A 13007-nucleotide genomic window follows, 5' to 3' on the forward strand; every position below is an offset into this window, starting at 1 on the left:
ATGATATCTTGTTTTTAAATGGCAGGAGAGAATCTGTAGGGAAACTTATATAAAAGGCTCACCAGTTTTACTTTTATATTTGTAGGATTGCGTTTTCCTTTTCAAGGAATATCAGAAGTCTTTTCATAAAACAAGAGAGCAGATTTTGGAAGCCTTGGGGGAAAAAACATTTGAGGTTTCAGAAATGTACATATTTGGTAAATTTGAAGCCTTCTGTAAAAGACTAGAGAAGGTAAGAAGCTGGTAATCACTGTGCTAACCTTTTTTTGGGAGGGAGGGTTGTTGCTTATTACTTATATTATGAATATCTATTTCTTGTTATCGCATCCCTTTGTCCTCTTTATATATTCTTTTTCTCCTCCTGTTGTTCCCTTTGGTTTTCTTGTCAGCCTTACTTCTGTTATAGTTGTCTTTGTGGTAAGGACAATAAGCTTCTCAGCTCTTGTTGGCAGTGTTGAGTTAGGTATATTGGAAGTGACTGCCCTTGAATGGGACCAGGCTGATTTGGTTAATAAAAATTTTGGGATAACTGTGATGAATTGGCCATTGTGAGTTAGAAAAATCAGGAAATACTTAAATACTTGCTTGATGTACAATCAGTATTTTTTCCTACATTGTCCATGTAAGAACACCATTAACTTCATGCGTGTGTACCTGTGCTCATGGGTTGCTGTTGACAGCTCTTCGGATTTTTTTTTTTTTATAACACAACTGTCTCCTAGTTCTTCTTCTAATTATTTATCCACTTCTCAGCATCTTTTGACCCTGATTATCTTTCATATTTAAACCTTAAATTCCTAACTAGGAGTGTTCCTTATTCCTGGTGCCCAGCCTGTGTTCCATGATAGCCCAGGGAGAATCTTGTTCATCATGAGTTCTGAGTGACTGGTGATCAAAAGCAAGTAACTAGACTGAAAGAAGAAAATTTATTAGTGCACCAGGGAAGACTGCTCCCTGATAATAGCCTTAGCTTCTTAGAGTATAGCCAGAGTTTTTATAGGTATTTGGCCAGCTTAGAATACATAGCCAATTAGCAGCAGTCTGCCAAAGAATGGAAATAAAGGAAGTTTGCAAGGCTTGAGGTCACAAAGGATGCTAAAACTCTGGTTTGTTCCTGTGGAAAAATAATTTCTTGGTGGTTAGTCTTATCAGAATATCCTGTGTTGTTAATAAATATCTAAATTAGTGGCACCTTCTTCAAGATGAAATCAATCAAGCTCATCCTGTTACTATCAAGGAAAGGAATAAAATATAGCCCAAGGATTTCTATTTCTGTAACCTTGTAGCTCAGTTTCTTTGACTTCCGAGATTACTTTATCTTGTGAGAACGTGTTTCCCCACTAATTCACAATACTCAGGTTCATCCACCTCCTCTATGTCTCCAAAGTGACCTTCATTTAAAAAAAAATTCTCTTGGTTCTTTCATCATATTTCATGGACTTAATTATCAGTTTTATTCAGATAACTCATCAGTCTATATTTTCATTGCCATTCTCACCTCTGAACTCTAGTCTTATGTCAGTTGCCTACTGGACATTTCAAACTAGCTGACCAGTGATATATCAGATTCTCATGTCCAAAACAGAACTCATTATGCTTTCCTCCAAACATGCTCCTCCTTCAAACTTATTTCTTCAAAGACACTGCCATTCTTTGAGTCTTCTAGGTTCGTAACCTTGGTATTATCCTCAAGTCCTCATTCTGCCTTGCCCTACATATCCAGTCAGTAGCCAAACATTGCCCTTTATATTTCCACAAAATCTCTCATACCTGACTACTAATCTTTACTCACATAGCCACCACCTCATCACCTCTTACTTAGATTATTGAAACAGCTATCTAGTTTGCTTTATCTCTTCCTGTTCCAGTATATTGTCCATATTTTTGGTAGTTATTTTTCTTTGAAATATTTTTTTAAATTTATTTTTAGATTTCGACATTCATTTCCACAAAATTTTGAGTTCCAATTTTTCTCCCCATCTCTCCCCTCCCCCACCCCATAATACCTTGCATTCTGATTACCCCTTCCCTCAATGTACCCTCCCTTCCATCACACCCCACCCTTCCGTTATCCCCATCTTCTCTCTTTTTCTTGTAGGGCAGGATAAATTTCTATACCCCATTACCTGTATTCCTTATTTTCCAGTCATATGCAATAATAATTCTCAACATTCGTTTCTGATACTTTGAATTCTAACTTCTCTCCCTCCCTCCCTCCCCATCCCCAATGAGAAGGCAAGCAATTTAATACAGGCTGTGTATGTGTCATTTTGCAAAAGACTTCCATAATAGTCATGTTGTGCAAGACTAACTATATTGCCCTCCACCCTACCCTGTCCCCCCCTTTTTTTATTCTCTCATTTGACCTTGTCCCTTCCCAAAAGTGTTTACTTCTAGTTACTGCCTTCTCCCATTTGCCCTCCCTTCTATCATCCCCCTCACCCCACTTGTCTCCTCCTCTCCTACTTTCCTGTAGCATCAGATAGATTTTCATACCAAATTTAGTGAGCATGTTATTCCCTCCTTAAGCCATACGTGAAGTGAGTAAGCTTCACTTTTCCTCTCTCATCTCCTCCCTTTTCTCCTCCATTGAACAAGATTTTTCTTCTCTCTTTTAGGAGTGATAGCCTGCCCCATTCCATTTCTCCCTTTTTCCTCCCAGTATTTTCCTCTCTCACTCCTTAATTTAATTTCATTTTTTAATGGATATCATCTCTTCTGATTCAACTCAGCTTGTACTCTTTGTGTATGTGTGTGTGTGTGTGTGTGTGTGTGTGTGTGTGTGTGTGTGAATGTATATATAATCCCTCCACCTACCCAAATGCTGAGAAAAGTCTCAGGAGTTACAAATATTATCTTTTCATGTAGGAATGTAAACAGTTCAGGTTTAGAAAGTCCTTTATGATTTTTCTTTCCTGTTTATCTTTTTATGCTTGTCTTGATCCTTGTGTTTGAAAGTCAAATTTTCTATTCAGTTCTGGTCTTTTCATCATGAATGCTTGAAGGTCCTCTGTATCATTGAATGACCATTTATTCCCTTGAAGTATTATGCTCAGTTTGCTGGGTAGGTGATTCTTGGTTTTAATCCCAGTTCCTTTGACTTCTGGAATATCATATTCCAAGCCCTTCGATCCCTTTATGTAGAAGCTGCCAGATCCTGTGTTATCCTGATTGTATTTCCACAATACTTGAATTGTTTCTTTCTAGCTGCTTGCAATATTTTCTCCTTGACCTGGGAACTCTGAAATTTGGCCACACTATTCCTAGGAGTTTCTCTTTTCACGTCTCTTTCAGGAGGTGATCTGTGGATTCTTTCAATATTTATTTTGCCCTCTGGTTCTAGAACGTCAAGGCAGTTTTCTTTGATAATTTCATGAAAGATAATGTCTAGGCTCTTTTTTTGATCATGGTTTTCAGGTAGTCCCATAATTTTTAAATTGTCTCTCCTGGATCTATTTTCCAGGTCAGTTGTTTTTCCAATGAGATGTTTCACATTCCAGGTTAGTTGTTTTTCCAATGAGATGTTTCACATTATCTTCTGTTTTTTCAATCTTTTGGTTTTGTTTTTTAACTTCTTCGTTTATCTCATAGTCATTAGCTTCCCTGAACTCTACTCTTTCTTTTAAAGAACTGTTTTATTCAGTAAAGTTTTGAACCTCCTTTTCCATTTGGCTAACTCTGCTTTTTAAAGCCATCTTCTCCTCATTGGCTTTTTAGACCTATTTTTCCAATTGAGTTAGCCTATTTTTAAAGGTGTTATTTTCCTAAGCATTTTTTTGGTTCTCCTTTAGCAAGCTGCTGACTCTCTTTTCAAGCTTTTCTATGGCCTGGGCCCATTTCATATTCATTTTGGAAGTACTGGAGGCAGAAGCCTTGACTTCCTCTGACAGTATGCCTTGTTCTTCCTCATCTGAAAGGATGGAAGGAAACACTTGTTCACCAAGAAAGTAAGCTTCTATGGTCTTATTTTTTTTCCCTTTTTGGGCATTTTCCCAGCCAGTTACTTGACTTCTGAATTCTTTGTCAAGAGGAAGGTCCTAGTGCTCCTTCTCCCACCAGTACCATGCTCAAGGTTGAGATTCAGATCAGTTGCTCAATTCCCTCAGGGACCTTGGGTGGGGGCAGGGCTGCCACTCAGGGCTGAGGTTCAGATCAGCTCCTCAATTCCCCCAGACGCTTTAAGCTGAGCTGCCTGGACAATGGACCCAGGCTGCTTCCATGGCCACCATAGCCACCCACTTCCCACTGCTGCTGCTGCCACCACCTCTGCTGCCACCTGTGGCCAGTGCTGAGGCAACCCTGTTCCCCTTTCGCCCAGCTGGGAAAGCCCTCTGACACTGATCTTTGGTGCTTTCTTTGTTGCTTGTGAGTTGAGGGATCTGGGACCCTCCCTGCTGGGAATTCTGCCCCAGAGGTCTGTTCAGGTCCTGTTCCTCCCAGTGCTATGTGGCCAGGGCTGGGCTCCTCTCCTCAGCATCCCGTGAGATAGACTTTTCCTTTTGGCCTTCCAGGTTACCTTTGGCTGGAAACCTCTTTCACTCTGTTGTTCTGTGGCTTCTGCTGCTCTAGAATTTGTTGGGAATCATTTTTTACAGGTATTTTGTGGGCTGTAGGGGAAGTGCTAGAGTATATGTGTCTTTCTACTCTGCCATCTTGGTTCCACCCCCCTGCTCCATAGTTATTTTTCTTAAGCAGAAATATGACCACATCACTGCTGTACTTCAACTGCAGTGGTTGACTCCTACTTCCTCTGGGATAAAATATGTTCTCTTTTTAGTTTTTAAAGTTCTCTGTTATCTTTAAAAGAAAAGTAGTTGTTTCATTATTAAAAGGAGTACTAGTGTTAATAATCCTTTTAACCTAAATTTCTTATGCTGAATCAGTCATTGAGGGTACTAAATAATAAACATTCATCTAATAATGTAGCAGGAAGAGACCAGACAAAATTAAAACAAATTTTTTTCTGCAGTGAATCACTGTATTTATGGTATCCAAGATATCTGAATTTTTTTTGTATTCACAGACAGAAATGCCATTAACTGTTAAGCCTGTTTCTGTTCACTTTGACTGTCATCAATGTATACATTTAAAAATTATTTGTATGTGTATTACTGATGTGTAACAGCACCTGAGACATAGTAGGATCATAATAAATGCTTATTGATTAACTGAAGGAGCACAGGACAGCAGAGAAGTATGTAGTCCTTGAAAGTTAAGGTAAGAAGAGCTTAATGTTTCATGGCCTAAAGCTCCTGCTAATTGACTTATCAGCAGCTTCATAAGAAATGGCTCAGAACAGTTGAGCTGTACCCATTAATTGTAGTTGTTAAGTAGTAGCTGAAGGAGCATAGAAAAATTTAGGTAAATGTGTTGCCAGGTAAGTTTATATGCTGCAGCATAATGTATGGTCCAGAGATGATGTGCATGAACTCATTCAAGAAATTAGATGTAGTTTCTTCAGCAGGTCCAAATTGTAGCCTCACAGAAGGAAAAACATGATCAGTACAACATAAATTTTGAGTTTGGTCTAGAGTTTAAGGTCACATTAGCACTGTTCTTATCTTTTAATTGCCTAGAGTAATATTGTTTTCTTGATTCAGTTTTCTTTTTCTTTTTTTTAGGTTCTCCTGTTGAATATTGAGCATTTAGCAAAGTATCTTGCATATAATAAGTACTTAATAAATACTTATTCAATAGAATAGAATTGGATAGGACAGGACAGGATAAGCTAGGATAACGTAACATAGAATTCATTTATAGCCCTGATAGTATAATTCAGGGATATTGTAGAATCTATCCATCTATCTGTATTGATGGCATTTTGTGGAGTTTTTCCTTTGTAATCTGGTATGTAGATTGTAGATTATGGTAATTTTGATTAATATGATCATTGCACAGCATTCATTATACAGTCTAATTGTGTGAACCTTCCCAAAGAAAAATTTAGGATCTAGCAACAACAAATTAGTTTTCCATCAGTTCTCTTAAAAGTTATATGAAGAAGAGAATCTCTTCTTATGATATATTAGTCCAAATTATAGTGGATAGAGAACTGGCCTTGGATACAGGACTGGCCTTGAAGCCAGTCAAGGTCTACCTTTGAAACACGCTGGTTGTGTGACCTTGGGCAATTCCTTAACCTTTCAGTGCTCTGGTCAGTGACTTAAAAATAGAAGTTGTAGAGAAAAGTGCTGACCTGCCCAGATAGAGAAATTCAGTTGCCTGGCATTTCCATATAATAATGAAATCCTCACAGGTTCAGTTTCTATTTCTACAACCATGGTAGGAAGTTTGAAGACTGATAAAGTTCTCAAAATCAGTGAGCTTCATTTAGAGCAGGATCTCAGAAGGGATCTCCAGTCAGACTCCTTCATTTAAGCATAGAGGTCAAGGGATTTGCCCAAGGTCTTACAGGTGATAAGTGGCAAAACTAGGATCCAAACCCAAGATTCAAACTCCAGCCAAGTGGTATAGTGGAGAGAACTGGATGTAGCGTTAGGAAGACTTGAGTTTAAATCCTGTCTCAGATGCTTATTAGCTGTGTGACACTAGACAAGTCATTTAACCCTTCTGGGTCTCAATTTCTTCTTCAGTAGAAAGAGGAGGGGTGTTTCTGGTGAGTGCTAAGGCCCTTGTACCTCTAAATCTATGATCCTACGATCAGATACAGCATAATTTCATACAACATACAACATACATGTTGCCTCTCATATTTTCTGGAAATTTAAGAGGGATATGACGCTCTATATTTTTAAAATATGTATAGATGTCAGTCAAAGTGAATACAAAGAGGCTTCATAGTTAATGGCATTTCTGTCTTTGAATACAAAAGAAATTCAGATATCTTAGATACCATAAATACAATGATTCATTTGCAGAAAAAAATTGGATTAATCTTGTCTGGTCTCTTCCTGCTACATTATTAGATGAATGTTTATTATTTAATACCCTCAATGAATGATTCAACAGAAGAAATTTAGGCTAAAAGGATTATTAACACTAGTATTCCTTTTTATAATGAAGTAACCACTTTTCTTTTAAAGATTACAGAAATGATTACAATTGTGCAAACTTACTCAGCTTTGAGTAATTCTACCATTGAAGGAATAGATATCATGGCAATAAAATTCAAAAATATATATCAGGGTATTAAGAAAAAACAATATGATACTCTGGATCCACGGAGAACAGAATTTGATGCAGATTTCTTAGATTTTACAACGAAAGTCAATGGCTTAGAGGTAAGTAATAATTCTGCATTGCTTTTCATTTAGTAAAGATAACTATAATACTGAAGTTTCATATATTTGTTCTTTCATAAACCATGAACTTAGGGCAAACATGTCACTTAAAATAGGTAAGAAATATCTGTCAGTCTGACGAATGCTTACTGGGTAATTAAAAATTTCAACCACCCCTTTATACATTCACAAATGGCAGAAGAGCTATGTCTATTTTAATACTGCTGGCAAACTAAAAGAAAAATAGTACTAAGATATTTTAATATTTTATTTTAAACATTTTTATTCACTTATTAAAGTGTTAGCCTAATTTCTTCCATGCCCTGGGCAGGTGGTGCCATGGTAATAATTATTAAATTGTATCCTTCATGCTCATGCTTGTAAATCTTTAAAAGTATATCCTCCTAGATCATAGAGAAAATAAAACTCCCCAGTCTTTATGTCCAAATTCTCAACTACAAGTTTGAGAACGAGCCAACAGCCTTCTTGAAGCTGCTATGGTGTGGTTTCAGCAGACAACTGTGGATGAAGTTTGAATGTTAAGAGCACCCTAAAAATAATGGGGTGGGTCTGTAAGGCAGCTTGTACCTCACATTTTGGGGCATGGATAGAATTCATTCCCCTCCCCGGAAAAACATAAAAGAGCAAGAACATTCTTCAACTTTCAGTTTTTTAAAACATGTTTTATTTATGCTCTTGAAAAACATTGTTCTCCATTCCAAATAACATCCCTCTCCCAAGAACTATTTCTTCTTATAAATAAGTACAGTTAAGAAGAGTAAGTTAACACACTGGCCATTTCTTTAAACCGTACGCCTCACTGTGCTCCTGTAGCCTGTCAGTTCTCTGCCAAAAGGCAAGAGTTGGGCTTCCATATCAGTTTTCTGGAATCACCCTTGGTCACTGTATTGATCAGAGTTTCATTGTTGTTTTCTTTTATATTATTGAGGTTATCATGCCATTTATTTTGAATTGAAGTCTTTACAAGTTTCTCTGACATTTTCATAGCTATAATTTCTTACACAGCCCATGGTAGTTGCTTACTATAGGTTTATTGACTGTTCATTATTGTAGGACTGCAAAAATGTGACCTGCTATAGAATATTATTGGACAAGACCTGCCACTTTCCTTCTTATATCTTTATAGGGTGCCTTCCATTTGTGTGTGTAGAGTCTCATAAAAAATTTATAGAATGGGAGAAGTAGGCATGTGAATTGGCTGTATTATATATATATACATATATATATAGTGTATACATATATATATATTTAAAGTATGATATTTTTCAGGTCTGCTGCACTTTAAGACATTTTTTCAATTTTCAAAATTTTGTCAGCTTAACCACAGACCTCTTTATGTCTGCTTGGTTTGTGTGGTCCAGCTGTTCTTCCCATATTTATTTTCTTCAGTGCCATTTCTGCTTTTTCAAGCAGTAGCTTGGGGGACAGTGATGTGAGAATTCACATGTGGGGATTTCATGGTCACTGATGGATAAAAGAATTCGCTATAGAAGAACTCACAAATATTTTATCCGTTGTTCATCTGAAACCCTCAGGAGTCACTAAAGACCTCAATATAAACCCACCATTCTGTTGTTAAGTCCAGGGCCGTGGTCCCACAGGTTCACATTGTGCTTTTTCCCCTCCTGTTTTAGGGAACTTTTTAGTGCTAATTGTTAATGAAAGTTAAAAAAATCTCAGAACCCCAAGATTAGGGAAGAAATATTTTATTTCCTTAATGATTGGGAAGATAATAGCTTCTCTGCCATTCACTCTGTAAAGCTTCAGTCACTGAATTTTTCCTCTTGTCCAAAGGCTTTATAACAAACACTTAGGATACAATAAAATTGAGTTTATCTTTATCTGGTGACAAAACCGATCATACAGGTATAAACAAATGAAACCTGAAAGAAGAGGAAAATGCCAAAAAAGTAAATGATGCAGGTTCACTAGGAAGAGATAACATTTTGGGGGATGAAAAGTAGATAAATTACTCAGTGGCCATGGAGCAGGCATAGTCAGGCAAGATCTGTTCTCACATATCATTCTATAAATTGTTTAGTGAGCAAGGGAAAGTTTCAGTCCTGAGTAGCATTGTTCTTCTCTTATGACTGGTTATCTAACCTTTTTTATTTTCTCCCTTTCCTTTTAATTTAAAACTCTTTTGATTAGATTCTGAAGACTTCAGGCAAATATATTTGATCAGTCCTTGTTAGTTGCACAACAGCCTTGACCAAGAACCTGTCGTTCCTATTTTTCTGAGTTGTCACCTAGAAATTTAAAAGCTTTACTCAGATAATGCCTTCTTAATTAGCTGTTAACTCTTTATTTCTCTTCCAAAGCTCTATCTTTGATAATAAACATTGATTAAAAATACTGTGCTCACATGAGTTACCAGCAGTTATCAGATTGACCATCTTGCAGGAGAATCATGTCATGGCTGCATGTCCTAAGAAGACATTAGGCCTGTCCATTGTCATTGTCAGACTGATAAGCAGCTGCTTCTTGGTTGGGAGTCATCAACTACAACTGCTCATTTCTTTTTCTTTATTGAATGGTATTTCCCCTAATAACACCTGTCATCCATAGAATTTGCCACTGTGACTCAGCTGCCTTCTCATCAAGGAACTGCTTTGTCCACTCTATTTTGAGGATGGCCCAGATTGACTCTCCTTCGTTCCTCTCCTGGCTGTGTTTCTGACTCTATCCCACTATGTTTCTCTCCCCATTTTTGCCTCCTTTCCAGTTCCTTTTCTCCTGTTAGAATGAGAAGCCAGGGACTGCTTTTTTGCTTGTATTTGTATCTCCAGTGCTTTTCACAGTGCTTGGCACATACTTCATGCTTAAGAAGTGATTGTTGCCTAATTATGGTTTCACATTATTATTTCTTGAAGAACAGATGTTTTCTTTTCAGAAGGTACTATACTCTTCTCTTTGAAAAGATTGTCATAAAAACTTCTTATATCTATTACTTTGATTAAAATATTTCGCATTCCTTCCCTTATATCTCTTCTTGTGACATTCTTCAACTATCAACCTCTTGTCATATCTCAGGATTCACTTTCCTTTGCCAAATCCCTTTATCTTCTAATTATTTAAAAGAAAACTTCATTCTCCAATCACCTGTCAAATGGAGAGATATCCCTCAAGCCTTGTTATTTTCTCTTTTTAAGGAGCAAGGTCACCTTCTTTTAACACACCCATTATTTGTGCAAGGACAAAAGACAAATATAACTCATTCTTCTGTCACTGCAAAATTCTCTCTATTCTCAGTTATTTCTGGAAGCAAGGTTCTCAGAATTTGTGATTCTTGCTAGTGACTTTTGGATAGCTCCTGTCATCAAGAACTGTCATCAAGATAACTATTGTATTAGTACTCAAGTTTAGAGAAAGTGCTCTCTGCTCCGTTAGTAATAGATTTGAAGTTTGCAAACTGTAACAGAAGCTGGCAGCAACGAGTAGAACATGGTCTCATTTTGAGCATGAAGAATTTAGTGAACCATGGAAGGATGTGTATAAAGTGACAATGAAAAAAACAATCAAGAAAAATTATATCCAGTGACTATAATTGATTAAATAATAATATCAAAATACTTGACATTCATTTAATTATGATAAATAATCTTTGTCTTGAAGAACTAATCAGGAAACTAAATGCCTTAGTATAGAGGATGGGGCTTATGGATATGGAATATAGTATATAGTATCATAAGGGATTGCTTTGTCAGTTGTATTTTTTTTTCCAGTTTTTCACTGGTCAAAGAAGACTCCAGTCTTGGGGGGGCGGGGGGTGGAATTTAAGGCAAAATGACTTAAAAAATGTACATATATAACATGTCATATCTTATAGATATAATTTATAATAGATATAATTTATAATATATATTATAAAGACACAAAATTGATTTTTAAAGTGAGTAAATGACATGATGTCTCCTCACAACAACAGGCTCTCTGAAATTTGGAAACCATTAACTCCTGGCACTAGAGCTTGCTAGCTATGGCTGCCTTGTGCTATAGGACCAAGACATCTTCTGAAAAATCTGTTTACTAGCGAATTAGTTTGTACTCTCCAGAAATATTAGGTATTGCAAAGGAAGTGATACTATTTACATTAACTTACCAAACAATATTAGGTATCATTCCATAAAGTTGCATATAATAGAAATAACATATTTAGGGAAATAATTCAAAGTGAAAATAAAATTTGAAAAAAGAACAGAAAAAATAAACAGTATGCTTATTTATGAGAAGCAGTAGACACTAGAGTTAGGAAGACCCAGGTTCCCTAAACGCTTATTTTTCAGTCATTTTCAGTTGTATCTGACTCTTTGTCACCCATATTTGGGGTTTTCCTGGCAAAGACACTAGAGTAGTTTGCTATTTCCTTCTCCAGATCGTTTTACAGATGAGGAAACCAAGGGAAAAGGTTAAGTGACTTGACCAGGGTCACACAGCTAGTAAGAGTCTGAGGTCAGATTTGAACTCAGGAAGATGAGTCTTCCTGACCTTCCTGACTCCAGGGCCAGCACACTATCCACTGCACCACCTTGAGAGTTAAACATTTGTGTTATTTAAGTCCAAGTTGGATTGAAAGTTCCAAGGCCAGTGAAATAAGAGATCTCTGATGTATTAATATATGCTTGTTGATAGTGTTTCACTTGCATTTTCTGTAATTTTACATTTAACTATGGTTATATATTGCCATACTGTCAAAATGTTATTATTATATTATTATTTCTAGCAATTTAAAGCCCATAATGCTAAGCAACAGCTTACAGAGGGACACAAGGTACAATAAAGTTAGAAGGGTTTCTAACACTTTGTAAAGGCAGCCACACTGGCACACTGAGAGTAGCTGGTAGCACGGGTTCTTAGATCTGCTTTACTAGGAAAAAGAGCTATTTTAAGGGGTCATCTTTTTAAATTATATTCACTAGTTCAGGGGAAAAGTCAACACCCTGAACTTCAGAGAAAATACAAACAGAAAAAATATAAGCAGAGAAATAAAGACCAACAGATAGTTCTCCAACTGCCTGAATCAAAGCAATATTGCTACACACTTTACCTATATCCCTGGATCGAGAGAGCCTTTATATCTGAGCAAGTGGTGATCTGAACATACAGCTACTTAGAGTCTTGACCAGGGAATCGCAAGGTCCTTCTCATAAACAAGCCCCCAAAGTAAAATACCAGCTCAGAGTATATATACACGTAGAGCCAGAAGGCATCACAAACCTCCTGACTCAGTATCTCATTAGAAATTAGCAAACAGTGTGAGCCTTCCTACTAGCAGCCTTCCCCTAAGCAAACTTCCCTTAATGGGCTCCACATTAGACTTGCTAATGAGTGGGAAAGATCTTATATCCCATTAACATTACATACTTTAACCTTTTATTTTCAGGATTCTCCTTGTCTTTAGAGTCCTTCCTCTGTGACTTTTGGTATTGGTAGCTACATTTAAAGTAACTTGGAGTCTGTTAGCATTACTGTAATGCTGTAAATAAAAGTAATCATTGTTAATCACAAAATGAATATTTGCCATAATATTTAATACCACATAGTTCAAATATTAATATTTTATCTTAGGTACAAATACAAGCCTTCATGAGCGGTATCTTTGGGAAAATCTTGTCTTCTCAACATGCACTTCATCAACTTCAGCGGTATTTATTAATAATTTGATTATAGCATAGTTTAAAACATTGTGTTTGTTAATGACACAGCCTTAAGTTTGGAAGTCTAAGTTCAGTTACTATAGTCATG

General features: G+C 36.7%; 1 protein-coding gene across 4 annotated transcripts in view; it reads left to right on the top strand.

Moving 5' to 3' along the window:
* The window catches only part of DNAH8 (dynein axonemal heavy chain 8), a 396942-nt gene that overhangs the window by 60352 nt on the left and 323583 nt on the right, over positions 1–13007 (top strand). For all 4 annotated transcript variants that reach the window (XM_072641991.1, XM_072641989.1, XM_072641988.1 and 1 more), the window contains exons 12-14: positions 86–232; positions 7044–7241; positions 12831–12907. In XM_072641991.1, coding sequence (XP_072498092.1) covers positions 86–232; positions 7044–7241; positions 12831–12907 — 422 coding nt within the window. The remainder of the gene's footprint in view (positions 1–85; positions 233–7043; positions 7242–12830; positions 12908–13007) is intronic.

Source organism: Notamacropus eugenii, chromosome 2 (genome assembly GCF_028372415.1).
Source record: "Notamacropus eugenii isolate mMacEug1 chromosome 2, mMacEug1.pri_v2, whole genome shotgun sequence".
In the NCBI taxonomy this organism is placed as follows: domain Eukaryota; kingdom Metazoa; phylum Chordata; class Mammalia; order Diprotodontia; family Macropodidae; genus Notamacropus; species Notamacropus eugenii.